Here is a 27459-nt window from a genome sequence, read left to right as displayed (position 1 = left end):
AGACGACAACATCGGAGAATTGAAGACATGCAGGATGCTCACAGCTTGCATCCTTCTTTGTCATCTTGTCTCGGCAAGTGTCGGGGAGGCCCTTGGAACGACATCTGATCGACGGCGATGCGCAATGACGCCAAGGGCGAGAGGGCGCGCTGCTGCGTGAGGCAGATGAAGATCGGCGACCGGATAGCAAGGCAGCTTTACCTTGTTGTGAGGGACTGCTTCCGTTCGTATTGAAACGAAGTCGTGTCGGTGAGCATGTTATCCAACCAGCCGATGATGCCGATGATGCCGACTGCATGGCGTAGGATGTTAGTAGCTCGAATCGGCATACGGTGCAGCTTGGAATGCAGACTGGGATATGATATTTCACTGGAATAATTATGCTTTTTTATAACACAACCACGGGAAGAATGCTGCAAGTGCTGCTTTCAATGACGAAGCATCTCAGCGGTGGCCGAGTTATGATCAAGGCTCATTAAATCTATGATCTTTTTTTTTTCATTCAAAATTAAGTCCACGATGGGGGAAATGTTTTACTGTTATATAGTAAGTTTCTTACTTGTCTGCCTACTTGCTATTAATCCCAAGGATGTGAGCGCTATAGTGAGTGGCAGGGACGCGAGAGTACCACCGCAATCCGCAAGGTGATGACTTGGGGTCGGTAGATTTCTTCTTGCCAGGGAAGTGACCTTCAAAATATTTTCAAATTCGAGAAAGATTGATTTCCACAACAATAAGCCAGTGCAACGTTTGTCTATTTTCAATATTTCACTATTTACTGTGACATTCTTTGTACGTAACGGCCGGACCCTTGGGCCGATGCTCTCCGACGCTCCGCCCCCCACTAATAAGCTGTCTCGTGCAAACCGAGTCTCCAACATTTCTGTTTGGCTTGACCAACACATCACTATCATCGTCTTTTGCTGCAAACTCGACAAGCCAAGCCATCCCCCATCATCCCGCCACGAACCAACAATCGTATTACTTGCGACAATGGCTGCTGTCACCGCCGCGGAGATGCTGCCGCGCTTCCTTCTGCCGCGCCTCAGCTGGCAGTCCGCGACGGCTCCTCGCCATCTCGCCCCGAACGTTGCCCTCTCTTCAATGGCCACTCGCGCCCGACGGCCTCGCCCTTCTCCTGCGAGCGGCGCCGACCGACGAAGTCCGATCCTGTCGCGCGCGTTCCACGCCACGACGCCGCGCGCCCGCGACCACCACTTCGACACGCTCAAGTTCGTCAAGCGCCTGCGCGACGAGGGCTTCACCGAGGAGCAGTCCGTGGCCATGATGAAGGTCCTGAGTGACGTGATTGAGGAGAGGTGAGCCGCCCCCTGCCGCGAGACGATTCAATCGGGCCACGGAATCAACATGAAGTGCTAACTTTTGCCCCCACAGCATCCAGAACCTCACGCGCACAATGGTCCTTCGCGAGGACTCGGCCAAGGCCACGTACACGCAAAAGGTCGACTTTGCTAAGCTGCGCTCCGAGCTGCTCTCCGCCGACAGCACCGAGACCAACACGACGCGCGGCGCCCACGAGCGCCTCGCCAACGACATCGCCAAGCTCGGCAGCCGCCTGCGCGACGAGGTCTCGCGCACCCAGGCCAGCGTCCGCCTCGACCTCAACCTCGAAAAGGGCCGCATCCGCGAGGAGGCCCTTAGCCAGGAGCTCAAGATCAAGGAGACCGAGACCAAGATCGAGCAGGAGGTTGCCGCCCTCCGCGAGAAGCTCGAGCAGGTCAAGTTTCAGACCTTGCAGTGGCTCATGGGCGTCTGCACCGGCTTCGCCGCCGTCCTGCTCGGTGCCTGGCGGTTGCTCATGTAGGGGAGGAGGAAGCATTGGTTGGCCATTTATTTATCAACTTATATCATAGAGGAAAAGTGCTTCCAGCCCTCTCTTTACATGAAGCGTTCCTGAATGGAGGTTCATTCTTTTTTTTTTCTTGGATTGCAGGCACTCTTTTCGTTCCCTTGCACAGCGATTGTGCCTTTCCTTTGTCACACAATGAAGCCTCATAAAACCTACACAGCTGTCACCAGCAGAATATAATACAAACTACCACATATCACAAACGGTCTATCAGTCCTCTCCACAAAACTTGCTGTAATTAATGTCTGATGGGACAAATCATCTCGATTGGATAAAAGCGCCCGCCGGCCAGCTCACTCACCTCCGTCATCGGGCGCCCTCTACATTGCCCCACTACCGTGATGCTCAACATCAACTCTCTCTCTCGTACACTCTTAAACACTCTCATACACGCCATCTTACTTGACTTGGCAGCTCGACACGATACCTGACCGAAAATATGACTGCCCCTCAAAAGCCCAGATTCCTCTTGTTGGGAAGCCTTGAGCTGTTGGTTGCCCCCCTTCCCCTCCCCACCGTCAACCTCAAACAGAACCAACCACTAATACGATAAACTGCTACCAGAGCCCATGATGCGTTGACCTCCGTCGCCCAAATCGGCGGCATGATCCAACCCACCGCCACCAACCGCGCCGAGTTCCTCGCCGAGTGCCAGTCCGAGGCCTTTTCCGGCGTCGAAGCCATCTTCCGGACCTACGGCTCCGCCCGCATCACCGGCCTCTTCGACGCCGAGCTCGTCTCCGCTCTTCCCCCTCGCTGCCGCTTCGTCTGCCACAAAGGTGCGTCCCTGCTTAACCCAAGCGAAAAGTTTCACTATTTGGGATTTTTTTTTATTAAAAAAAAAGGCGCCGGATATGACCAGATCGACGTCGCCGCGTGCCGCGCCCGCGACATCCGCGTCTCCAACACGCCCACCGCCGTCGACGACGCCACCGCCGACGTCGCGCTGTTCCTCATCCTCGGCGCCCTGCGCAACCTCAACGTCGCCATGAAGACGCTCCGCGAGGGCACCTTTCGCGGCGCCAGCGGGCCCCGCGGCGACCCGGCCAGGCTGCCCGCGCTCGGCCGCGACCCGCAGGGCAAGGTCCTCGGCATCCTCGGCATGGGCGGCATCGGCCGCAACCTGGCGGCCAAGGCGCGCGCGTTCGGCATGGAGGTGCGCTACCACAACCGCACCCGGTTGGACCCGGCGGAGGAGGGCGGCGCAGGGTACGTGGGCTTCGAGAGGCTGCTGGCGGAGAGCGACGTCCTCAGCCTGAACCTCCCACTAAACGTAAGCCAACCCCCCCGGCCCTTCAAATAGCGGACAGGTAGTTTGCGTGGGATGTAGTGACTGACAAGATGAAACAACAGCCCAAGACGAGGCACATCATCTCGACGCGCGAGTTTGGCATGATGAAGCCCGGCGTCGTGGTGGTCAATACGGCGCGCGGCGCGGTGATGGATGAGGCGGCGCTGGTGGCGGCGCTGGACGCGGGCGTGGTGGCGAGCGCAGGGCTGGACGTCTTCGAGGACGAGCCGGAGGTGCACTCGGGCCTGCTGGCCAACGACAGGGTCATGCTGGTGCCGCACATGGGCACCTGGACGCGCGAGACCGAGACCAAGATGGAGGAGTGGGCGCTCGACAACGTGCGCCTCGCGCTGGAGGAAGGCCGGCTAAAGAGCATCGTGCCGGAGCAAAAGGATATGCAGTAGGTAGATGATGGGTTGTAGTAGACATTCACAAACCGTAATAGAGATAGATGGTAGTTGAGATAGACGGTGGTCGAGATAGACAGACCGGAATAGCTGCAACAGACACAGCAAAATTGGCAATCGGCATACACATAAATGGGACATGTTGTTTAGAATCGTCTTAATTAAGGGAATCTAAATCGGCCACGGTTGACGGGCCTTCAAGAGTGTTGCCCGCAGGGTCAATCGCTCATACCATGTATAATGTCGTCTCTCGTTCCGTAGGGGGAATCATTACCAAGCAATAACAACGCCATTTGTTGAAAAAGCACACCTTTAGCCAGCCTTATGCAAAAGACCACAGCGGCAAAGGTGCCAACATCATGTAAACAAAAGAAATCATAAATATTCCCCCATACTTTTTATCTTGCCCAACCCAAATGCCTCGCAATATTATGCTGTTGAAAACACAAGTGTACCCCAATATGCTATATGTAGAAAAGATTGTTCCACGTCAAGCGAGTGCCGGTTGAAGGAAACTCTGGTTTGGGCTGTTATTATTACAGTGCAATCTCCGCTTAGTAGCGGTAGATGTCGCTCTTGAAGGGACCCTCGGCGGGGAGGCCAAGGTACTCAGCCTGGACGTTGGTGAGGCTGCTGAGCTCGACCTGGCAGTGAGCAAGGTGGAGACGGGCGACCTCCTCGTCGAGAATCTTGGGGAGTACGTAGACACCAGTCTCGAAGGCACCGGTCTTGGCGAACTCGACGTACTTTTTGCCCCAAGCCTCATCCTTGGCCTTGTACAGAGCAATCTGGGCAAGGACCTGGTTGGTGAAGGAGCAGGACATGACGAAGGAGGAGTGGCCGGTGGCACAGCCAAGGTTGACAAGGCGACCCTCAGCCAGGAGGATGATGTGGCGGCCAGAGGGCATCAGGAAGCGGTCAACCTGGGGCTTGATGTTCTGGACGGAGGTGGCGTTCTTCTTGAGCCAGGCAACGTCAATCTCAATGTCGAAGTGACCAATGTTGCAGACGATGGCATCGTTGGGCATGGCAGAGAAGTGGACGCCGGTGAGAATGTCACGGCAGCCAGTGGTGGTGACGAAGATCTGACCGATGGCAGCGGCCTTCTCCATGGTGGTGACCTGGTAGCCGGCCATGGCGGCCTGGAGGGCGTTGATGGGGTCAATCTCGGTGACGATGACGCGGGCACCCATGCCGTGAAGGGCCATGGCGCAGCCCTTGCCGACATCACCGAAACCGGCGACGACGGCGACCTTGCCGGCAATCATGACATCGGTAGCACGCTTGATACCGTCAATGAGGGACTCGCGGCAGCCGTAGAGGTTGTCAAACTTGGACTTGGTGACCGAGTCGTTGACGTTGATGGCGGGGACAAGGAGCTTGCCGTCCTTGAGCATGCGGTAGAGGTGGTGGACACCGGTGGTGGTCTCCTCGGAGACACCGTAGCAGTCCTTGAGCTGCTCGGGGTACTTGGTGTGGACGAGCGAGGTCAGGTCGCCGCCGTCGTCGAGGATGAGGTTGAGCTTCTTGTCGTCCTTGAAGGCGGAGAGCTGCTGCTCGAGGCACCAGTTGTACTCCTCCTCGGTCTCGCCCTTCCAGGCAAAGACGGGGACGCCGGCGGCGGCGATGGCGGCGGCGGCGTGGTCCTGGGTGCTGAAAATGTTGCAGCTGGTCCAGGTGACCTCGGCGCCGAGGGCGGTGAGGGTCTCGATGAGGACGGCCGTCTGGATGGTCATGTGCAGGCAACCGGCGATGCGGGCACCGGCGAGCGGCTGGTCGGCAGCGTACTTCTGACGGATGGCCATGAGACCAGGCATTTCGTTCTCGGCGAGCTCGATCTCCTTGCGGCCAAAGGCGGCCAGGGAGAGGTCAGCGACCTTGAACTTGGTGGCAGGAGCAGACATGATGTGTGATGTGTGATGGGAGGGGGTGAAGGGAAAGGTTAATGAAGAATTGCTGGAAAAGAAGAGAGGATGAAGGGGTAGGAATGAGGAGGAAGAGAGGGGAGGATCGAGGGGAAGGACGAGAGAAAAAAATGTTAGCTGGCTAAGAAATAAGGCGGCGGGACAAAGAGGGGCAGTGTCGGATTCCGGAGGTTGAGGAGTCGGGCGGTGAAAGGGTTGCCTGCAGATGGAAGGTACTTGAGCAACAGGTACCCGGATTTAAATGGAGGGGTAAAATTTGCGCTGTCCCAACAGAGGGGAGGAGGGGCAGAAACCCATCACCGCAGCAATGAGGTTAGTGTAGAAAGACATATAGTCAGTACACAGATAGGTATCCTGAGGCTGACAATCGGTATTGACTCAAATGAATTTGTATCACATTTGCCACTTATATCCGACATCCGAAGGAATTATGCCGCACTTTGGCCTCAACATATGTATGTACATTCAACGTGGTCAGCCCTGGGAGCTCACCGGACCTCCAGACTCGAGTGTCCACCTTCGTTACTAGCTACTTTGGGGGCAAGTACCTCATTTCTCCGTTACCCCTCCAATATGTGCGCTGAAGCGCCTCACTTCTCCCTCATCAAGGTTGCAAAGACCATTCGGCAGAGCGACAGCCCGAGTCTCAATTGCGGTATTAACGTTCGAAAAGCATCATCTGGTCTAGGTTCAGTAGTAAAAGTGACAACATAAGCGTTATTGTAGAGGCTGGCTATCTCTCGAATATATCTCTAGATTATCATTGCATCCCCAGATGGGCTGCAGATTCGGCATCTAAGCTGTACAGCCCTAGACATTCCAAGTTTACTAGATTTCCCTCGTGAGACTCGTGAGACTCGGCTGAGACTTATGAGTCTGTACAAACCAGATCTCGTCCCTGGCCATCACACAATTTTCACAAAAGATACGAGGCCTCCTCAATGGTTCAACTCGGCGCCATCCTTCTATTCTTCGAAGGTACGCCGTAACTACCATTATATACCATCTTATTCCGGAACGCCGCTAATGCAACACAATCCAGCATGTCTCCAAGGTTGCCACACTCATCTGTCATAACATGCATGCACAGCCCAATGAGATCTCTATGTCCTCCCTTTTTGTGTTATTTGTCCCTTTTACCTTCGCCTCCGTCCTAGACTTACTGCGGCAGGAGATTCTCTCGAACAGCGAACATCTTGGAAGTAATACCGGCCGTGAACCCGTCCACCTGCTTGCCGTACTGCTCAACCTGCTTGGCGTTGAGCATGCCCTCCAGGCGGCTGGGCTCCTGGGGAAGCTTGAACAGCCTTTGCCACTCATCTTCGGGGAGGAGGGGTTGCTTGGCGAGGGTGCGTTGGGCATTCTCAGCCTTGCGCTTGGCTTGCCACTGTGAAATCTTGGTCTGCTCGCGAGCAAGCTGGCGCTGGTAGAACTGGAAGTTGTTGAGGTCGGTGTAGTGCGACTCGATGCTTTCTAGCAGCAGATCACAGGTCTTTTCCAGGTAAGGATCGACGGCGACGTCAAGGTTGTCGATGTTGGGGTAGAGAGGAGCGTTGATGGGCTCGCGCTCAAGCTCCGCCAGCGTCGTCGGCCCTTCAAGGTCGTCTTGTGAAGGGATAGCGGGCATCTGATGGAGGAAGGATGTGAGGAGGTGCGAGTTGTGGACAGTGACGGGAAGTTCAACAAGGATATCCTTGAAGGTGAGCTTCGACTTTTGCAGGCTGTGAGACCCTGTTAGTACATCGGTTGAACGGATTGCCCAGACATCTCTCCCGGCTTACCTCTCTGTGGTAAACTTAGCCTCCTTATAAGCGTTCATGAAGGTAGGGGTAAGTCTGAATGCGCGCAGACTCAGATTGCCCTGAGAGCTTCTGCTGGTATCGTAGACGAGGGCAACAATGTCCTTCTGCTCCTTCTGGTAGAAATAGAGGTTCTCGATCAAGGCCATGTTGACGAAGTTGCCCATTGTGGCGCTTGTGTAGAATCCGACATTGTTGGCATCAATGTTGACCTCCTTAAGGTGACGGATCATCTCGTTCTGGTAGGCAATGTTGGACTTTTGGCGAGGGGCGGCAGCGGCAACCAGGGCAGCATCGTTCTGGTGGCTGTCGACAGCGGACGAGTCGACAGTGGGGAAGGGAAATGTGTTGGTGATCTCGACGACGTTGTTCTGGTCCATGCCAACAAGGGACCCGGTGGCCATGCTGGGAAAGTTGGTCGAGCAGTGCTTCGCGATCTTCATAATCACCTACAGTCGCACACCATATTAGCGGGCGTGAGGGGGGAGAGGCGACGCAAGGTGGGGCATGAAGCAACTCACGAGAGCTTCGACCTGCACAGCCTGAGCAGGCGCGTCGGTAGTGGTGTCGGCCATTATGTCGGATTCGAGAGTAATTCGTGCGCTAGCCGTAAGTGATGCTGCAGGGCGAGAATCCGGGCGCTGGGGGTGAGCGGCAAAGGGATGGTCGTGTTCGCAGGCGTGCTCGTGAAATATCGAACTTTTCCAACATGGATTTGTGGGTGGTTGTGGGTGGAAGGCGGTGAAACGCGGCAGAATGTGGGCGTCATGTCTGGCGCCGCCTCTCGTAACGCGGGGGCAGCAACGTGCACTCTCCATCATCACCAGCGCCTGGAAGGCATCGACTCATCTCTCAGCACTGCATGAGGTATCGTGCCCAGCACCAGTATTCTCACTGCTAACGTCTTTGGAAAAAATGTACTCTCTATTTTTAAATGCATCTATAGCGATAGCTAGGGTTTTTGACGAATTAATTTGCGCTCTGCACGCAATTCAACAACCCCAAGCTTTCTCTGTTGCAAGAAGGCCGTTTTGAAATCATGAATAAAGGAGTCGCGGAAAAATCGGCTCACAGCGACCAAGAAGGAAAACTCCAAAAAAAAATCTGATAAAAACCGTGCTCGCCGAAAAAAACGGATCAGAAAATGCTCACGGACATCGCAGTCTCACCGCTCAAGCATCGTCGACCCAAGGAACGATCTCCCAAGCTTCAGCGTTGTTGCGGATGGTGAGACGGTGCTGGTCGATTTTCCAGTACGCGTACAACGACCGGGTTGACATGGCCGCCTTTCTGTGAGCGGGGCCGCGACCTCCAGCAACTGCATCTTCCTTGGAACGCCAAAGGCATGTGGCCAAGTTACGCAGCTCCGAGTCCGGGGAGCCAAACCAGTACCTGCGACATGTCAGCTTGACGGGCACCAGCAGCAAGCGCAGCCGTGGCTCGCTGGGGTCAGTTGACTCGGGGAATGGGGAGTGTTGGTTTGCATACGACATACTTGAGAAACCCGCCACTTTCGACCGCCTCGAGATGAGCAGCCTTGTCGAGCTCGCCCAGGTGGCTGTAGTCGGTACTGGGCTTGATCTGCGAGCGGAATGCGACGATGTAAAAAGTGGCATTCCGATACGGCTGGCCGTATACGCTGACGAGCGCTTTGAGACGGGCCATGACATCTGACCAGTTGAACGAGACGTTGTACGACGCAACGGCATAGTCCTCTCGAGTCGCGTCGAGAGTACTCAGCGCCTTCGCCAGCAGCGCATTCTCATAGTCAAGCGTGGTCAAGTCCAGCTGGTGCCGGAGCTCGTTGTACGGCGACTGCACGATGAAGCGAGGCTCGCTCCATGGCTGAACGTCTTCGAGACTGCCTTCAGTTACGTCTCTGGCCAGTTTGGGAGGTTGGATCGGAAGAAGAGTCGCTACCTCTTGCACAGCCATGGCTGTAGCCGGACGTTGAGGGGAATGCGCTCGGCGAGGGGCGAGCTGCTACTAATATCGCTGTACAGATACAAAACGCTGCGAGCAGAAGCGAGGGCACTTTTGACGAAACGGAATTTGGACAAGCGAAAGGGTGAAGGAAGCAATCAGGAACGAACGGCAAAAAGGTGTGCAGCTACGCGTTTGGGGGGAGAGAAGAAAAACAGGACAACACGGGGGAATAGGCGGAGAAGACGACTTTTATCGACTTTGTGGAGGATTGGCCTTGGCGGCGCTGGGGACGGTCTACCGACAAGTCGCAAGTCATGCACAGATGCGACAGGCGTCGTTACGAGACGGGCGGCGGGACTGTGTGGATGGATTGCATGGATGGGCTCGACGCCTGACGGCTACCGGGCAATGAAAGTGAGAGACGAAGGGGGGTGCAGTTATTGTGATGAGGCGGTCGGGCAGGGTGATTTCGCCATTCTCCAAGATCGGCGCCACAAAAGGCAGTGCAGGGTCTTTGCAGCCTTGCCCAAACAGACTTTACAGCACCGGTTCGGGTTCGGGAGCAGCGCCGAGTGCCGTTGAGGTGGTGTGCCGACACCGATGGTCATGGGATTAAAGTCTACGTGCTTAGCGAAAAGCCCAAATGGACGTGGCATTATTGGCACTTGAATGGAGGGGGAGGGGGGGGGAACAAGGGGCCCGAAGACGGAGAGACACGACACGACAGACGGCGTGCATTGGTCTGCGGGGAGGAGAGAAATCCAGAAGTTGATCAGAAATGAGTAGAAAGGCTTGGGCGGGAAAGAACTGGCCAGAAAGCCAGGCCTTTCTGACTCGAGCAACCTCCCCGTGCAACGAAACTCTCTCTTTGTTTTTCTTTTCGCAACCCTTTTTACGGATACATACACCGTCAAAAGTCAGACAAGCGAGCGCAACAAGGTTTAGCGTGAGAACTCACCCGCATGGCGTGAGCCACTCCATACACACCATGCTGAACTTGATTGAGATGAGCGGACTTGTTTTGGTTTCCAACTGAAAAGAGGAAAGGAAAAAATGATGTGACGTGCGGCCAGTCCCACCCATCATCGGCCGGTGCGGTTACGCTTATGCTCTTTTGCCTGTTAGCGCTCATTGCGTGGAGGTTCCTGGATGACACCATCCTGGGGGCGACAGTGCTCATCGCTTGTGCGTCCCTCCGCTCACACTCAATGCCCGCCACATGAGAAGCTGCAGTATTCTTACTACTGTTACGGATACTGTGGGATCTACTTATTGAACAGACGCCCCCCCGAAAACATCTTGACTTGATGAAGCTGATGGCAGCAGCCGGCTTACGAATTTCAGTCAGACCAACCACCACTAAATGTGATGATGCTCCTGCTGCATACCCGTCACATCCGATGCAGCACCGGCGGTAATGTGCCTGCTCAGCGTGGCTTGAATCCTGCTGCATACTATATATGCAGCCGAACCATGATGTGCAATCATTTCAATTTCTGTTGCTCCCTGCGGTGTACCAGTGACAGCTGCTACCAACTTAAAGGCGACATCCAACGCCGATTGATTGCCTTGCGCTACCTCATCCAGGCTACCTTTCCGCATTCCAGATCTATCTAGATTTCGTATCTGCGTCCTTGCCGCCAGTCAACCAAAGCTTGGCGGCGTCGTACGTCCCGAGATACAGCCCGCTGCCAACCGCCGTCCACGTTGAGCGCAAGCCACCTCCTCGGAACAGCCCTTTCGTCCCGCTTTCGGCATAAATTTGTCTTGCCACCCGCCAAGGCTGCTGTTCCGCTGCCATCTGATCTCGCCCACCTCTGTAGAGGGTGTCCGCGCCGTTGCTGCGGCCCGTCAGGAGCATCATCCGTGTCTTGACCACGTCGCTGGGCGCCGTGATGAACGCCGCAAGGGCTCCCGCCGTCGCTGCGCTCGCCCCCGCGATAACCCCCGTCTCCAGGATCCGCTGGTGTCCTGGCTCTCGTCGCGGCCTAGTCGCCCATATCTTTGCACGCAAGTGCTCAAAGATGGGAAACTGCATTGCCGTCAATGGCAAGTTCCGTGCGAGAAGCGCCGTGTAGCCCGTGAAAAGTCGCCGTCCAACGCCGGCTTCGTACAGTCCCCGAAACGCTTGTAGAGATGTTGATCGCGTCTTGTCACCGCCTTGCGACCGTATCATCTGTGCATGTTGCTTGATCAGCTCTGCAGGTGTAAGGACCAAGCAAGAGGCCGCCTCCGCGGTAGCAGAGGCGACAGAATGCACCACTGGCAAAGGTACTAATGACGACTTCGAAATTGTCGTCTTGAACAGTTCGTACGTAGAAAAGAAGACACCGGCTGCGGTGTACTCATATTAGTCCCTGTCTGAGTTGGGCAAGAGTTGGGCAAGCTCCAACAACTTACCAGCGGGCAAGGTGGCCAGAACGACGCTTCCAATTCCCTGGTATAGTCCTCGCAAAGCCAGTGCGCTATTCTTGCCGGCTTGTGCGTAGCTCTTGAGGTAATCCTGGCTCTGTCGTCTTGTTTTGAGAGTGTCGAACGGGTATATGAGCATATCTACCGTAAAGGCAGCCAACGCGCCCGCCTAGCCACCATCAGTCATTGCACCTGGGGCGCCGTTATGGCCAGCCTGTGAATACGCACCACGTATATATCCATGGCATTGAAATCATTGGGCTTTGAATTCACAATGAAAGTTGGCGACAGTGGCTACCGCGCCTTACTTGCGGCGTATTAGTACACTATTGCCCGTTGCAGCAAGTGCATGACATCATGAAAACGACATCCGATGCCACCGATCTAGACGGGCCCGGAACCCCTTGCAAAGTGGATCGCGAATTAATCCTTTCAGTTTTTTAATGATAGATCTGTGCGGAGTGAATCAATCTATGCTCAGCCATGGTTCCGGGTGTCTAGTAACGGGTCTTTAGTAAACATGCAACCGAGGCATGGTAGGATGCTTGTTTCATTGAACTAGTGTTGAGTCCCCTTCTATCAAGGCAACTCCCCGTACACCACTAAAACCCACCGATTCATTTTTGAGGTGAAGAGAAAATAAGAGAAATAGGGCTAAATGCGGGCAATGCTATCGCGCCGTCCGAATACTTGCGTTGTTGCGTCTTAAATGCCCAGCCGTCTAAAAGTTCTAAAAAGAAACACCACCCAAAAAGGGTGCTGGAAAAAAAAAAAAAAGAAAAAAACTCCTAGATGCCCAAAAAGACGAAAATGCCTAGTACATAGAACATACAGCAATCAGAACGAATTCTTGACAAGATCAAAATGGCTGGTTGGAGGAAGCTGGGGAGCAGAATCATAGCTTGCTCCTCGTAGACACGGGATCCTCGACGACGACGACGGCGACGACGCAAATGTCGTCAATCTTGCCGCCGTGCCAGTTCTCCTGCGGGTAGTACTTTTGTACCTCCTTGGCGAAGGGCCCGTCCTGCTTCGTGTTCACGCTCGCGCGCTTGGCCGCGAGGACGAGCTCCGTCGCGAGCAAGCTCTGCAGCGTGACCGCGCGCTCCGGACCCCCCTTGCCGCTCCCCGGCGGCATCGTCGTCGTCCTCTGCAGGGGCCCGCGGACGACAGCCTCCAGGTCGTCCGCCACCCTGACCTGGCCGGCATCGTCGCCGTCGGCGCGCGTCCACGCGCCCGCGGCGCGCATGACGCGGCCGGCGACGCGCAGGACGTCCTGGTTGAAGAGGTTGTCGAGGACGCCGTCGGTGGCGAGGACGAGGACGTCGCCGTGGCGTAGGCGGTGGTGGGAGACGTCCGCGTCGCGGGGCAGGTCGCAGAGCTGGGTGCCGCCGAAGGCGGCCATGCGGGCGGCGACGGCGGGCGGCACGACGGACAACTGGAAGGGCGTGTTGAAGGCGTGCGTCTGCGGCTCCGAGTGCGCGTGCACCGCGTTGAGGCGCAGCTGCAGGAAGCCCGAGTCGCCGAGGTTGGCCACGTCGAGGAGGCCGTCGGCCGAGGCCACGGCCACGCAGGCGGTGCTGCCGCCGGCGCGCACCGAGGTGTCGGCGCACACGGCGTCGTAGCCGAGCTGCATCAGCTTGCGGGCCGTGAGCGTGGTGGTGGTAGTGGTGGTCTCGGGGGTTGGGGGGTGCTCCCATGCGGCAGAGGCCATGTAGTCGCACAGACCGTGGGAGAAATCGGCCGGGTCGACGCCGGAGTCGACCCAGCCGCCGACGCCGTCGGCGACGCCGAACGCGACGGCGCCGCAGCCACCGGCGCCGTTGTTGTTGCTGCTGTCGTGTTGCGCGCGCGAGGCGAAGAAGGCGTCGTGGCCGGACTCGGGTCGCGAGGAGCGCCGGCGGTGGCGCGCCGGCGGCTGTATCCGGTTGTAGGGGTTGAAGTGGAAGACGTGTGTGGACGGGTCAAACGGGCGGTCCTTGGCGATGAAGGAGGCGGCGATGTGGTAGGAGAAGCGCGGCTTCTTGGCGGATATAGGGGAGGCGGTGGTGGAAGATGGTGTTGATGAGGAGGGGGAGGTGGAGGAAGAGTAGGATCGATGATGCATACTGGGCGCCGCTATCGTCGCGGGGACTGCTGTCGTCGTCGTCGCCGTCGTCGTCGTCGTCGTCACGGTTGGGCTGCGGCTGCGCTGAGACAAGGGGGATAGCGGCCGGAGAAACCGGGCACGCGCCACCTGTGCTGTGCGACGAGTTAGAAGGCCGCGCATGTTGATCGACGGTGTGGGTTGGTGCCGGCGTTTGCGCAAAAGGAAGCCGGGGCGACCTGGCAAGGGCGACTGCTGGCAAGGTAAAGCGACGACATACCGTGGATGGGCGTCGCAAGGGCGAGCCTGGCAGCAGACGCCGCCATGGAAAACCGAAAAGAGTGACGTAAGGGAAACTCGAGGACCGAACCGAGAGCCGCTGCTTGGAGGATGGGGGAGGGCCGGTCCGTAAGATCCGGGGGCGTCGTTGACGGAGATGGATGAGGAGGAGGTTTCAGTTGCGCGAAGAGGAAAAAAAAGGGAAGCAATCCCGGTCCCGATGCTAGCCTTCCCGGCGGACCTTTTCGTTCATGATCCGCCTAGCATAGGTAGCCAATCCTTTTTCCGCCCCTGCTTTTTGCTATGCCTTGTCGCCATTTTTTTTTTTTTTTTGCTTTGGTGGAGTCTGGCGCTGGTTGCGCTTTTTGGCGGCATTACATAAGGGAGGGCGATAAGAGGCGATGTAGAGAAGCGGAAAAAAAAAAGGTGTGTATGCGGTGAATGAATGAATGCGTTTAAAAAGGATGTTGGCGAAGAATCGTCCTGAGAATGAGGATGAGAATGAGAATGTGAATATGAAAATCATGTGGCGCTGTTTGTCAGCGGGCTGCAGCAGGGGGTCATAGACTCGAGGATGCTGGGAAAGGTAAGCACAACGGTGAGTGAGGGGGAGGTAGGCATTTATTAGATGCATAAAATCAAACATAAATATGGAAAGAAGGCTGCGGGTGAAAATGGCCCAATAAAAGTGCTGATGGGTGTAAAGAATGGAAGTTGCATTTAGCTGAGCGAGGAACTGAGTGAGACGTTGATCAAGGCGGGTGATGAGACTGCAAGCAAAGATGCATGACTGAATGAATGAGATGAAAATGATGCACGCACGATCAAAAAATCAACAGAAATCCACCAGCACCATGCATTACCATGGAGATGAGAGTCCACCATCATGCACCCAACCTCCTCCTTCTGCCATGACACACACCACTCTCAATGCACCCTGTCTGCAGGAAGCCCGCCCGCCTTGCTCTCCGTTGGCGAGGCTTTCAGCTCTTGGGTCCGATACGAAATCCTGCAAATGCACCAAGAAAAGCACATGATAAATTGAGACTGACAGTCTTGGAAGCCACCAGAGCTGCTAATCATTGATTAATTTGTGAGCCTATCATCCGGCAACTTCCCTTCTCGATCTCAGCCAAGCCGTCGTGCCCGCGAGACCCGACCAGTAACGAAGATGGGGACAAAGGAAGTCCAAGGTCAGTCTTCATCAAGATTCTCTTTCAAATACATCGACTTGCAGGCAAATATAATGTCTATAATAAGAAATGGCCCCGCCCCCAACGAGGCTTGCCAGTCCGCATTAACAGGATTGACTAGTTATTCATGGCTGGAGAAGACCTTCGTATTGTCTCCTGGTACTTACTTTCAGCTTTGCGGTGGCTGTCCGAGCTGCCGTTTTAGCGCAATTCTTATCTTTAACCTACTTTTCTTGTCCCTTGTTTGTTCACTCTACTTGCCTTTGTTCACATTACACAATCCATCTTCTTCTAACCGTCGCTTGCCTCAGTTTGGCTTTCGCGACGTCGTACCACAGCGTAGTTATCCGTACTGCGTCCTCCACAGAAAGCTCTGTTATTCCATGCTTGAGTAAGTGTTGATTGCTGCTGGGCTGCTGATGAGGAAACGGGAATCTGTGATGCCGTTGGACAAGGCACATGCCTGCCATTCAGCCCCGACAGCCCGAACCCGGCAGCGACGCCATGTCAATGCTTCATTCAGCCCGTGAGCGTCTCGACTTTGTCGTTGAAATCCACCACTTCGAAGTCCAGCTCGGGCCCTTCTCTGCGCGCTCCGTGCCCACCTACTACTTTGCAGCCTTGTGAAAATGCCCGTTTCTCCCCTTCTTCTCGGTTCAACTGACCACCGCCCTCCAAGCGCGTCATGAGGCCTTTTCTCGTGTTCCCAGATACGGGAGAGGGGGCGCATCTCACTTCACTTGCAAGTTGAAGCCCGTGTCGGTGCATGCGCTAGTCTCTCTCGCACTGGACGCAAGCCATCGCCGCAATGCCGCTCAAAGTGGCAGCAACGACGATGGCCGGCGCACTACCTCTTTCTGGCGATTGGTGCCCCTTTTCAGCCTGCCCTAATAAAATCAAGCCCATCAACTTTGCCGTGATGGAATGCCAAGAAGTTTGCGCTAGTTGGGCCATCCAAGCGTGCGACAGTGTCTTACAAGTCTACCAGTTGACGAACAGCCCTACCTATGTACCATTGTGTTGTAGCTGGCTCTCAGCAGACGGAGCTAAAATGTTTCCCTGTTTTTCATTTAAGAGAAGTGATCCTCCCATTCATTTCATCTCCCCAGATTCCCACCCCCGGACCCTTTTGTTCTTGCATCTATATAGGTCAAGCATACATCCACTCGCTCATCACACCCCGTCGTTGCAAACCCATTGTCAACTAACAACATGATCGCCAAAATAACTGCCCTCGTCGCTCTTGCGGCTCTGGCCACGGCCAATGGGAAGCATGGCGGTGCTTGCACTATCAAGACCATCACGCCCACCACGACCAAGCCTCCCACAACCAGGCCGACAACCTCGACGACCAAGGACGACTGCAGCACCCGCACCGTCTGTCTCGACTACGTCAACGAATGTGGTATCTGGTATGGCGGGTAAGTCGCCCTTCCTTCTATACACAAGTATCTGCATACATGTCGCTGACGCCAAAGGAACCAGATGCGTGCCTGACTGCAAGCCGTGGCCGACCTTTTCCAAGCCTCCTTGCCCTTCCACGACGACAACCACCACCAAACCCCCCACGTCCACGCCTACTCAGGACAACTGCAGTACCCGGACCATCTGCCTGGACTACGTGAATGAGTGCGGCATGATGTATGGCGGGTAAGCCCCTCGCACAACGCCTCCTCCTTTGCTGTGCTGGTTTGCTGACACGGAGACAAACAAAGATGCGTGCCTGATTGCAAGCCCTGGCCAACCTTTTCCAAGCCGCCTTGCCCGACAACCACAACGGCGCCCCCGACAACGACCACCACCAGTTCCGTGGACGACTGCCGCACGCGCACCATCTGTATTGACTACGTGAACGAGTGCGGCATGATGTACGGCGGGTAAGTTGTTTCCTGACCGCGATGAGCGTTGGCTTTTGTGATGCTGACGGAGCCTGGATGCAGCTGCATCCCCGACTGCAAGCCCTGGCCGACCTTCTCGAAGCCTCCGTGCCCCTCGACGACGACTCTTCGCACGGTCGTTGCCACCAAGTAATTGTAAGCCGGAGGGTCGGCTACTTCGAATGGATGTCAGATGACGATTGGCACCTAACCAAAAGTGTAAATGAACAGCGTAACGCCTGATGAACAAACTTGCCTTCCTACCTGAATACAAATTTATACATTGTCGCTGTATACCTTGGGCATACTGATATGATGAGCTTGGTTCCCTGGATTAAAAGTTAGGAATCCTCCACCCACATGGCTAGTAGTAGGAGCTTCCTGTCGCCCGACCACCGGAGTAATCGGCTCCAGGATAGGCTCCCGGCGGATTTGACGGTCCTGGTTCATCTGCGTCTGAGCTCAAGTCACCATCCTGGTTATCCTCGTGCGCAGGCGGCGCCCTCATAGCCTCCAGCACATCCGCGCCGAGCGCTGGAGGCACGTATGGCTTTATCGTATGTACGTCGCGCCCGGAAGGCATCTTTGGCAGCAGAGTCGCCGGCGGCGGAACTGCCTTTGTGTTCATCTGGGATAGAGCATCAGCCGCCCGAGCACCCCCGTAAAGCAATGTGTGCTTCTTCTTACCGTGTCATTAATCTTGCTCCATTTCGCGTCCAGCAGCTCCAATATCCTCGTCTCCTCCAATTTGCCCGCATCAGAGCCCCAGGCCGCACCGTCACCGTCCACCCTGCGATCCTCCCTCCGCTCTTTGAACTCTTTCTTCAACCTCCCAAGCCCCAACCCGCCGCCACCACCACTCTTCTTCCCCCTCTCCGCGACGTCGACACCCAGCTCCTGCAGGCCCGCGCGCGCCCAGCCGATGCCGTCCGCCGTCTCGCCGCCGAGCTCCGCGTCGATGCCGAAGAAGCGGCAGGCCTTGGCGCGGCTCGTGCGCCGCAGGTCTTCCACGTACCGGACCAAGCCGGCGCTGACTCGACTGTTGACGCCCGGCGCCGCCGCGGCGCCGTGGCACAGCGCGAGGGCCTGCGCGGCGTGCTCGGACGCCGCGAGCGCGAGGCGCGCGAACAGGTGGGCGCGCACCTTGGGGATGTCCGGCGCCTTGTACATCCACTCGGTGTCGTTGACGTTTCGGTCCTGCGCGACGGCCGCCGGGTACGGGTCGTCCTTGAGGATGGCGAGGAGCGTCGCCTCGGCCAGCGCGAGCGACGACAGCGCGCGCGCGGTCGACGGGCTCACGTCCACGCACGGCGGGGGTGGCGGCCCTGGGGTCGCCACCACGTCGCCCCGCCGCCCGAGATGATCGTAGATGGAGGCGACTTCGAGCAGATGCCTCGTTGCCGTGGTGATTGCCGTGGTGCGCTGTGGGGTGCTGAGGATGCTGCCGGTCGTCGAGTACAGCGGCTGCAGGCACGCGCGCGCCGTCGCGCCGTGCGCAAACGCCAGCGTCGACAGCGTGAAGAATACCTCGTGCTCCAGGCTCGCAACCTTGACCCGCGTGCGCTCCCGTCCCGGGACGACCTCGCCCGAGAGCGTGGGCCGCCACTCGATGAGCAGCGCGTTCTTGATCGCGACGGTGATGTTTTGGTTGGTTGTGCAACTGCCGGCCGGCCGTCGCGCTAGGCCGGCGTCGATGGCGAGGAGGTAAGGCAGGTAGGCCTCGATGCTGGACACGACGACGGCGAGGTGTGAGCTCTGCGCGCTTGCGGCGAGGCGTTTGTGCTTCTTGAGGGCGTCGCGGACGACCCCGCGGTAGGTGCTGGCGCTGAGCGGCAGCGAGGGATGGGAGTCGCAGGCGAAGGCGTTGGAGAAGGCAAACGCCGACGTGGTAGGGAGCACAAACGGGTATGGCATTTTGAGATGTCGAGGACCGGGAGAATCAGGAAGATCCCAGGGATTATTGGTTGATGAAAGAAGAAAGATGACGCTTGAATGTTGGGTTGGGCAATTGTGAGTATCGAGACCCCGCCAAAGCTTGGCTGCGGGGCATCTTGGCCGTGTTAGTGAGGTCCTATGTATGTCACTGGCAGGTCACAGTACTGTACATTAGTAGGTATCTTGGAACTGCTTTACACCCAGAGAAAGAGGAGATTTCGAACTTTCATAATTACGGCTGACTCCAGACAACTGCAGGTTTACTTTTATTGCGTATTGATTCGGCATGTTTGGCTCTTCCGCAAGCGCTGAGGCTAAGGGCCAAATTTCGAACTGCAGTGTCAAAGCTACAGCATGTTGCATGGATGTAGGCAGTAGCGCAAATCCTGCGTGGGCTGCTAAGCGACCTCAAAAGAGGGAGATTTAGAAAACGAAAAGATGAGAGCGTCAACGGTTTTCCGAACAAACAAGCTTACTACTAAACAAGTGGCTATGTAGTCCTAGCCTTTGGGCGAGGACGTCCTCACAAGGTTCTGTCCCCTTTGCGCTTCCCTACTAATAACTATGTATGTATGTATGTTAGTATGTACATACATAGGTAACGTTGCTTGCTAAAAAGATATTCTCAGCGGAACGCGTGCTCCAAGTTCGGAACGCTCCACACGAGCTCCGCGCCACAACCGCTTAACCCCGACATGAGTAATGCCTACATAGTTATCCTTCCAAAGATGGGAGTGTTAGGAGGTTATGCAAATGCTGCATTATGCAAATGCTGCAAGTTATGCAAATGCTGCAAGTTATGCAAATGCTGCAAGTTATGCAAATGTTGCAAGTTATGCGAACGCTACTAGGGATTGTCTCAAGATCCCTGATAGATCTAGCAAGGTTGCCTTGAATGTAGATAGGTGACTGGGGAGGCTCAGCTTTCCGCGACTCAAGTTCACAGCATAAGGTTATCCACAATCATTATATACAAGTCAGACAATCAACGTGTGTGGTTGTGGCCCATGACGTGAAACGCGTTGTTTTACAGGAACTGCACATATTTATTGGTTCCCTGGTAGAATAAACTTTAGTACTCTTGCTGGCTTGTGCGCCTAGATCTCATGCAGTGGGCACGACGTGATTCACGTATCAAGGACCTGAACCACTTACAACGTGGTGATGGATTATCACGGATGCAAGTCATTCTCTGCGCATACACTGCAACCCCTAATAAGACACCGTACCAGCAATACTTGGCTCTGTAGCATTAATAAACAATACTCTGTCATGGGTCTTGGGCTGGCTGTCCTCACATGGTCAACACTTTATATGCTGCCAGGGGAATTATCCATGACTAAGATGAACACAGGCGTCACCTTATGCATTCGGCCCTTCTGGGCAATTCTAGATGTTCTTGCGACTCATGGCTAGATGGAAAGAAGGATAACCCATGTCTTTGTACGCAGCAAGTGAAGATATAAAAGATGGCATCAACCGGGTTAGAGCTTGCCCAGAAGTATCCAACGCAACCGCTTCTCTCGTTCAAGTCATTCAAGTCACTCACTTCTTAACAAGATCACCATCTTTCAGCTACATATCCTACTTCTTTTTTTTTTAATACACGCAAGCCACCTTGCCCACCATGAAAGCCGCTACTATTGTCCTCGCCGCCCTCATGGGACACGCCCTCGCCGCACCGCCTGGCACTGACCCCAAGGCGCCCGAGGCAGGCAGCAAGGAGGCCATCTGCCTCCAGGCGTCCGTCGCCGTGTTCGACAAGTGCTTCGAGGCACGCGGCCAGGGCTTCATGCCCGCGGCCAAAATCCAGGAACTCCGCGAACGCTGCAACAAGGAGCGCGACGACGCCAAGCAGGACTGCCTCGACGTCGAGGAGGTGGGCGGAGAGATTCTTGACAAGGACGCTGCCAACAAGAAGAAGGCCGAGTGTGCCGTCCCGGGCAACCGCATCTTTGCCCAGTGCATGAAGGACAGGTTCGTCAACAAGTCGGGCGAGACGAAGGAAGACTGCGAGAAGAAGCGGAAGGAGGCGACGGAGGCGTGCATCAAGGGCGAGCAGCCAGCGAAGCCGGAGGAGAAGGAGGAGGAGGCGACCCCATCCGAGTCCGAGACCGCCGACCAGCAGCCCGAGCTTGAGGACTGTTAATAAGGACTGTGCAGTTATAAAGGCGGTCAAGCAATGCGCGAGCCAAAGTATCGAAAAGAATCTCGCAAAGATTACCGTCGCCCCAACTAGAATACCTGATACGAGTGCTTAGCTAGAAGTAGTCTAACATAACGTCAATCACCCACCCCAGGAACACCGTGTTTACATCTAAAAAGTGACTTTAACAGGCACGACAGCGCTGAAATTGCAGTGGTGGCGTAAGCGCCAAGTGACACACCAGTGTTGTGGTTGATGAAAAGGTTCCTGGAGCTTGAGCCGCCATTTTGTTGTTTGTTTTGACGAGTTCTGGCATTAGTGAAGTCGTACGTCACTGGCAGGGCACATACCTTGGAACTGCTTTACACCTAGAGAAAGATAAATCTCATGATTAAGCAGTATGCACTGAAATCGGGCAAAACGTATTCCCAATTTTGGTAAGAAATAGGACCGAATCGCCGGAAAGAGTCCGCGACTGTTGTCTTGCGCCAGGTATCGAAAGCACGGATAGATCACGCTGCGGTGTCAAGTATAACAATATCGCAGTGTACATATCCAAAGATGGCATTAAGCATTTTGGGTGACTGCTCTTCAGTGTTCACAGAAGTTCCACTGATCATCCCGTAGAGCCTCATCTGCAGCACTCTCTACTGCCGTCCTCTCATCCATCAGCTCAAGTCTCGTCTGCTTGGCCTCTTCAAGCGAGATGGGCCACTCTTTCGGCACATTCCCATCATTGCCGGACAACCAGTGAGCCTGCTGTGGCGGCGCGCAGGCCGTACTGATAACCAGTATCTTGCGGTCGACCAGGAACAAGGCTAAAACCTTGCGATGCCCCGGTTTCGACTTATCCTTCAACTCGGACGGCCCTACCCAATGCTGGTACACGTTGGGGAATGCGAGAAGGCGACCCTGACGAGTGAGAAACTTGCCGAGCTCTTGCAGCGTATCGCCCTGGGCGTTGATGCCAAGCGTCGCCGCGATGGACTCGTAGTCGTCCTGCTCGTAGCTCAGGTCCATCATGAGGCTCTCACGATCGGCGCGTGTGCGAAAAGCGAGATGCGACGGGGTGACGTTTTCTGAGTCATAGTAGTAAATAGCCGTGGCGCAAATGTGCTCGTTCAACTGGCCTTCAACGTGCCAGGTGCCGCCGTCGTAGGTCGGCTATTCGGGGGTGAGATGAATGTTTGCCAGCTTGACAATTACCTGGATGCGGTCCGCCGACCATCCGAGCTCCTCGGGTCTACCAGGCTCGCCCGCGGGAAAGAAGTTGAAGTAACGAAGCTTCTCCGCAGTGATCGACTCTTCCTTCTCGTATGGTCGTGGCTCTGGCTGTGCCAAGGGGTGTGTTGCGTTGAACCAAGTAGAGCCCTTTGCTGCCAGCGGGTGATTGCCATACAGACGACGGTAGTCCTTCCTGCCACTCTGGTCGCTTGTCTTCGCCATCTTCCAACGGGCGTGATGACGTGTCGCACCCATACCGACGCTTGCCCCTGCATATCTCAGGCACGGTACATTGTCTTCCTACTCGAGGGCAGGGAATTCGAAGCCGAGCAAAGTTCTTCAGCCAACGATACACGAGGTCCCAAAGAGAAGAGACAGAATCTTTTCTATAATTTTTCTCAATTACATTGTAGAGGTCCGAATGGCGAGCAGGATGGAGGTTGTTGATATAGCTGACAATCTTGGCCGCCGAACCGCTGACTTCAACGTCGCAAGGTAGCCATTGAAAGCGGTCTGACCAAGGCTTTTGTTTATCTCTGTAAACTCTCTGTGGATGCATGTTCTGTTACGTATTTTCTGTAGCATGTTCCGGAAGGACCTTGCCCAAGCCGCATTCTCGAAGACAGTTCTCGAGGATGACAGGCCTATTAGTGACAATGCGACTTCGTCCATAGATGAGAGGCCAGAATGAGGGGTGTATCAAGTCGAGAACTTTACCATCACTCCGAGGATGCCAGTCTTTTTGAGTCTCTGGTAGTTGCTCCAGGGGCGCGACAGCAGCCCTCAGTTTTTGGTTGAGTTCGGCGGAAATGACAACGTCGGACTTGATCAGCCGAGGCGTCGAACACAGGAATCATGTCTGATTCCTCGTATAGCTTTGCCTTACTCCGCATCTCCCGTACCATATACAGATACTTACCCGGTTAGCGAGCAGATTTCAACGGAAGAATTGGCGCGCGGAAGAGACGGACATATTCCCACATGGCGTCCGAGCAGGGAGACTCGTGTCGGTGGCCGGCGGCCTTGAACTAGTCGACGTGAGCAACTTTGGCCCTCCACTTCTCGACGATGGCATCGTAAAAAACTTTGGTTTGCCAATGCGGCTTGTTGGTGACTTGCTCGGTAAACCAGAGCATGAACAGCTCTCGGATCGTCAACGTCGCGGCCCGCCAGTCGTCTTCGAGAAGTGTAGGGAACCGGTCGCCGGGAGAGGGTCAATAGTCAAGGGGCTTTCCAAAGCCCGGAAAGGAGCCGGCTTCCATGCTTTTTGTGTCCGCGCCTCTGCAAATCTCGACACAGCAGCATGTCTGGTGTAAACGCCGTTTGCCTAGGCAGCAACGTCGATAGCATCATGCTGCGCCACTGAGGCACTGAGGCTGTCCAAGGGGCAAGTCCTGGGCACTAATAACTAAGGCTGTAAGAACGGCGGCCTCATAACCATTGGCGATTTCAGATGAGACATAGTATGTTGAAGGTTAGGCTTTGCGGACATTCACTCGGATTCACTCGGAGAGGACGTCCAACGGCAGGTAACTATGTAGGTAGGGGCGGCCGTCGAGGTTGAGTCGCATGCCTAGGGTAGCAATCAGGCAGCTACACATTGAGATTGGCGTTTCTCATTCGATCTATGGAAAGTTGGCAAATAGTTGAAGATGCAATATTTACAATTCCACGCGCCTTGACGGATACCTAATATCAATGCTCTGGTACCTGACTAACGGATCTCGCCTTGTTTTCAGGGACCGAGCTGCCTAAAGACGGGCCGGCTACAGGGGGTAAGCCACTATAAAGGGGCTCATGTATGTAGGCTTCGCCTTAGTAATCTCAGCCTCGTTCCAACATGCTGCATGTACAAAGCCCCTATTTCAACTTATTGTTGGCCTTTTCAATTCACGCCATGGTAACCATCACCGCCTGTCGATTTCATTCGCCGTGATGCCCTCAAAAATAGACCTCCTCAACAATGAGTCCCTCACCTACGAGGACGCGCTGCAAGAAACCTTCAACGTCATCCACTGCCATGAGGAGCTTCACGCCAAAAACGCCTTTACAGCGGAGCTATCGCGCCAACGCGATTCCATAGCCGCGTTGGCTAGCCACCACCTGGGTCTCGGCACCGCAACCGACGCCGTCACCGTGTACCCTCCCGAAAAATGGCTCTCCGGCGGCTTCAACGTCTGCGTCCCGATCGACGTGCAGCTGCGGGGCGGCGCGGAGAAGAAGAAGCTGCTCATGAAGTGTCCCATGGCCTTCAGGATCGCCGAGCACAAGTACCCGGGCAGTCTGGATGAGAAGCTTCGCACCGAAGTTGGCGCGTATGTCTGGATACAGGAGAGTTGCCCGAGTATTCGGATCCCGCACCTGTACGGCTTCGGATCGTCAGCACACCATGTAAGATGAATAAAAGAAAAGGAACTTGCTCATTGCCATCTGGACCAACAGCTGATGGACATCAGTTCACACACGTGTCTGCGCGGCCTTGGTACTCGCGTCTCCTCCACGCGATCCGATACTGGCTTTCGCGGAGATTCTACGGCGCGCAGCCCTCAAAATATGTCTCAACCAATGCATCACCTAGCCTCCCGGCTCACTACATGCTGCTCGAGTTCATCGGCCCTGAGACCGGCCGGCTGCCCGCCCAGGACTGGTTCGCCAAGTTGGCCGATCCCCTCTGTCGAAAGCGACTCTTCACCGGCCTGTCCAACATCATCCTCGAGCTGGCCAAGGTCCCGCAGCCCAAGATCGGCTCTTTCCGCTTCAACAACGACTGCACCATCAGCCTCGACGGCCGTGCCGTCTTCGCCGGCACCTCCATCTTGGAAGGCCAAGGCGCTCCCCGCACGGTGCCCGCGGGCCAGACGTACACCTGCACGGAGCCCTTCGTCTCCGACATGATCACGCTCCTAGACGAAAGTTACCGTGCACAAATCGCAGCCAGCGATACCGAAACGGCCTGCCTAGGCCAAATGGGAACGCGCGTATTTTTGCGAGCGGTCGCCCATCATTACATAAAGAAGCAGTACAGGAACGGGCCCTTTCTCATGCAGCTGACCGACCTCAACCCTGGAAACTTCTTCGTCGACGACGATTGGAAGATCAGTTGCCTGTTTGACCTCGAATACATCTCGGCGCTGCCTGTGGAAAACCTGGCGATACCGTACTGGCTAAGCGGTGGCACGATCTCCGACATTGAGGGACAGAAGTTGGCCGAGTACGAGAAGCTGCGACGAGAGTTTATGGAAATCCTTCGGGAGAGAGAAGCAGAGTATAGACTAGCATGGCCAATATCGACCATCATGGAAGAGATGTGGACTACAAAGGGGGTCTGGTTCTGGCACAGCCTGGCTTCGGTTAACGCCGCCTTCCATCTCGTATTGGAGCACGTTTCTGGACACTTTTCACTCGCAATGACTAGCGCTACTGACGAGATACTAACAAAGCTCTGGTGTAAAGATTCAAGAGAAGCTATCCAAAGGAAGTTAGTAGAATTTGAGGAGTACAGAACAACCCTTAGAAAGCTTTATGAATAGGATAAGTCGAATTGAAGACTGGTTGGTAGTGGAACCGCCACCCTAACTAACTACCTATGTATATAGGTACTGTACATAGTATCAGTGCTGTCGGCGCTCTACAGTGGGTGGCAACATGTATTTGGCCCCGGCTAGGTATCTGACCTAACCCTACGATAGTTGAGGTAGTTGGCGAAGATAAATACCTAAGATATATAAAATACCTAGGATATACAAAGTACCTAAGATGCTTAGGAGAGGCGAGATACCTAATAGGGGACACATTCATGTTGCCACCCACTGTACATTCGTTCTTGGCCCGTCAATTCTTGCTTTAGTGATCCTGTCGGTTGGCCTTTGCCCCGGCTCTAGAAGAAACCTCCCTCGTTGGCCTGTAAATTCTTGCTCGCGTGATCCTGTCCGCTCGTCTTCGCCGGCTCGCCACCACTTCCCGAAACCGCCGTACCGACTCGTGCCTTCCGGTTTGCATCTTCCTGTCGGCGGCCCTTCGCCTTGGAGCCAGAAGAAAGCACAGCCGCCAGCACCGCCGGATCACCGCCAAATTCGAAAGCTGGTTCAGCTTGCGCCGGTTGAGCCTGCGCCGGTTGAGCCTGCGCCGGTTCAGCTTTCGCTGTCTTCTGCTGCGCCAGCTTCGCTCGGCGATTCTTCGACATTTCACCAGAAGAAATCGCGGCCATGAGTTCCACTTGCTTGGTGGAAACTGCGATTGCGTCGACCTCGACTATTGCGCCGGTGTATTCCTGAGAGGAACGATAACCCTGGTCGTCGGACATTTCGCTAGGCAAGGGTCTGTCAGTAACACTCCGTGTGACAACGTGCGACGACAAAACTCACTATTGATCTCAACAGAGCGTTTCTTTCTTGTTTTCAAAGTGTCTGTAGTTCTGAAAGCGAAACGAGAAATCTCAGTGTGGAATGAAGACGAGGTAGGTAGAAAGGTTGAGGGCCAGACTGGTTTATATACACCATTTCGAAGACCTCCCCGCTCCAGTTGCACCCGCGTGATCTCTACTTCCTCAACGGAGTCATCGCGCAGCCATCATGCAGAAAGTTCTAGGCAACCACCGCCGTGGATGCTCATGTTTGCTGTCCCTCTGCGGGCATGGCCGGATTGGGGCGGTCGCAGGATGCGCGGCCAGGTTGACTGGCGAATGAGACCTGTGGCAGACCCAACATGAAGAGTGAACTGGAAAAACTGACAACGCAGAGCTCCGCAGTAGGCAACTATCGTAGCATCTCAGCCAATTGCGTGGTAAGTTTTCACGAACAGAATACTCCCAGGGTTCCCCGGTCGCGCGGCCGGGCCAAGTCCGGCCGTAGCAGAACAACTGATTTGCGGACCAACTATAATATTGCTGCATGCATTGCATCGCAACAAGGCAGCGAGCAGGGTGCAGTTGGCCGGGCTGGTCTGGTCAAGGCAGCTGTTAGGCCGGCTACAAGACCGCTGTATGCATTGCAGCGCAGCAGGGCTGTAAGGTAGCAAGCAAGAGACGGCCCGGCAGGTCCGGCCGTAGTAAGGCAACAGGTTTGTGGGCCGATTGGAATATTGCTGTATG

General features: G+C 55.3%; 12 protein-coding genes across 12 annotated transcripts; 4 read left to right on the top strand and 8 right to left on the bottom strand.

The window, feature by feature from the left end:
* Positions 1-993: 993 nt before the first annotated feature.
* On the top strand, positions 994-3565 carry ISF_01901 (glyoxylate reductase; the record flags this gene model as incomplete). The annotated part of the gene is made up of 5 exons (XM_018845508.1): positions 994-1319; positions 1396-1821; positions 2435-2649; positions 2716-3143; positions 3224-3565. 5 exons carry the CDS (start codon positions 994-996, stop codon positions 3563-3565), a joined length of 1737 nt encoding a protein of 578 aa, XP_018707231.1.
* Positions 3566-4122: 557 nt separating this feature from the next.
* ISF_01900 (adenosylhomocysteinase) lies at positions 4123-5472 on the bottom strand (the record flags this gene model as incomplete). The annotated part of the gene is made up of 1 exon (XM_018845507.1): positions 4123-5472. One exon carries the CDS (start codon positions 5470-5472, stop codon positions 4123-4125), a length of 1350 nt encoding a protein of 449 aa, XP_018707230.1.
* Positions 5473-6652: 1180 nt separating this feature from the next.
* Positions 6653-7867, bottom strand: ISF_01899 (eukaryotic translation initiation factor 3 subunit 3; the record flags this gene model as incomplete). Its single annotated transcript, XM_018845506.1, has 3 exons — positions 6653-7214; positions 7275-7741; positions 7814-7867. 3 exons carry the CDS (start codon positions 7865-7867, stop codon positions 6653-6655), a joined length of 1083 nt encoding a protein of 360 aa, XP_018707229.1.
* Positions 7868-8464: 597 nt separating this feature from the next.
* On the bottom strand, positions 8465-9227 carry ISF_01898 (UPF0643 protein; the record flags this gene model as incomplete). Its single annotated transcript, XM_018845505.1, has 2 exons — positions 8465-8684; positions 8788-9227. 2 exons carry the CDS (start codon positions 9225-9227, stop codon positions 8465-8467), a joined length of 660 nt encoding a protein of 219 aa, XP_018707228.1.
* Positions 9228-10827: 1600 nt separating this feature from the next.
* On the bottom strand, positions 10828-11873 carry ISF_01897 (Mitochondrial carrier domain protein; the record flags this gene model as incomplete). The annotated part of the gene is made up of 3 exons (XM_018845504.1): positions 10828-11552; positions 11619-11799; positions 11859-11873. The coding sequence occupies 3 exons, from the start codon at positions 11871-11873 to the stop codon at positions 10828-10830; spliced, it is 921 nt and encodes a 306-aa protein (XP_018707227.1).
* A 652-nt stretch (positions 11874-12525) lies between these two features.
* On the bottom strand, positions 12526-13899 carry ISF_01896 (5-azacytidine resistance protein azr1; the record flags this gene model as incomplete). Its single annotated transcript, XM_018845503.1, has 1 exon — positions 12526-13899. One exon carries the CDS (start codon positions 13897-13899, stop codon positions 12526-12528), a length of 1374 nt encoding a protein of 457 aa, XP_018707226.1.
* A 2501-nt stretch (positions 13900-16400) lies between these two features.
* ISF_01895 (hypothetical protein) lies at positions 16401-17219 on the top strand (the record flags this gene model as incomplete). The annotated part of the gene is made up of 4 exons (XM_018845502.1): positions 16401-16609; positions 16674-16838; positions 16904-17065; positions 17129-17219. 4 exons carry the CDS (start codon positions 16401-16403, stop codon positions 17217-17219), a joined length of 627 nt encoding a protein of 208 aa, XP_018707225.1.
* A 210-nt stretch (positions 17220-17429) lies between these two features.
* On the bottom strand, positions 17430-18979 carry ISF_01894 (BRO1 domain protein; the record flags this gene model as incomplete). Its single annotated transcript, XM_018845501.1, has 2 exons — positions 17430-17693; positions 17753-18979. The coding sequence occupies 2 exons, from the start codon at positions 18977-18979 to the stop codon at positions 17430-17432; spliced, it is 1491 nt and encodes a 496-aa protein (XP_018707224.1).
* A 1648-nt stretch (positions 18980-20627) lies between these two features.
* ISF_01893 (hypothetical protein) lies at positions 20628-21149 on the top strand (the record flags this gene model as incomplete). Its single annotated transcript, XM_018845500.1, has 1 exon — positions 20628-21149. The coding sequence occupies one exon, from the start codon at positions 20628-20630 to the stop codon at positions 21147-21149; it is 522 nt and encodes a 173-aa protein (XP_018707223.1).
* Positions 21150-21737: 588 nt separating this feature from the next.
* ISF_01892 (hypothetical protein) lies at positions 21738-22592 on the bottom strand (the record flags this gene model as incomplete). The annotated part of the gene is made up of 2 exons (XM_018845499.1): positions 21738-22310; positions 22353-22592. 2 exons carry the CDS (start codon positions 22590-22592, stop codon positions 21738-21740), a joined length of 813 nt encoding a protein of 270 aa, XP_018707222.1.
* Positions 22593-24305: 1713 nt separating this feature from the next.
* ISF_01891 (hypothetical protein) lies at positions 24306-25794 on the top strand (the record flags this gene model as incomplete). The annotated part of the gene is made up of 3 exons (XM_018845498.1): positions 24306-24761; positions 24827-25720; positions 25786-25794. 3 exons carry the CDS (start codon positions 24306-24308, stop codon positions 25792-25794), a joined length of 1359 nt encoding a protein of 452 aa, XP_018707221.1.
* A 453-nt stretch (positions 25795-26247) lies between these two features.
* Positions 26248-26673, bottom strand: ISF_01890 (hypothetical protein; the record flags this gene model as incomplete). Its single annotated transcript, XM_018845497.1, has 1 exon — positions 26248-26673. The coding sequence occupies one exon, from the start codon at positions 26671-26673 to the stop codon at positions 26248-26250; it is 426 nt and encodes a 141-aa protein (XP_018707220.1).
* Between the last annotated feature and the right edge of the window lie 786 nt (positions 26674-27459).

The sequence above is a fragment of the Cordyceps fumosorosea genome (assembly GCF_001636725.1).
Source record: "Cordyceps fumosorosea ARSEF 2679 chromosome Unknown scaffold_3, whole genome shotgun sequence".
In the NCBI taxonomy this organism is placed as follows: Eukaryota; Fungi; Ascomycota; class Sordariomycetes; order Hypocreales; family Cordycipitaceae; genus Cordyceps; species Cordyceps fumosorosea.
The sequence above is the reverse complement of the archived record's forward strand: the minus strand, read 5'-3'. Positions and strand labels throughout refer to the sequence as shown.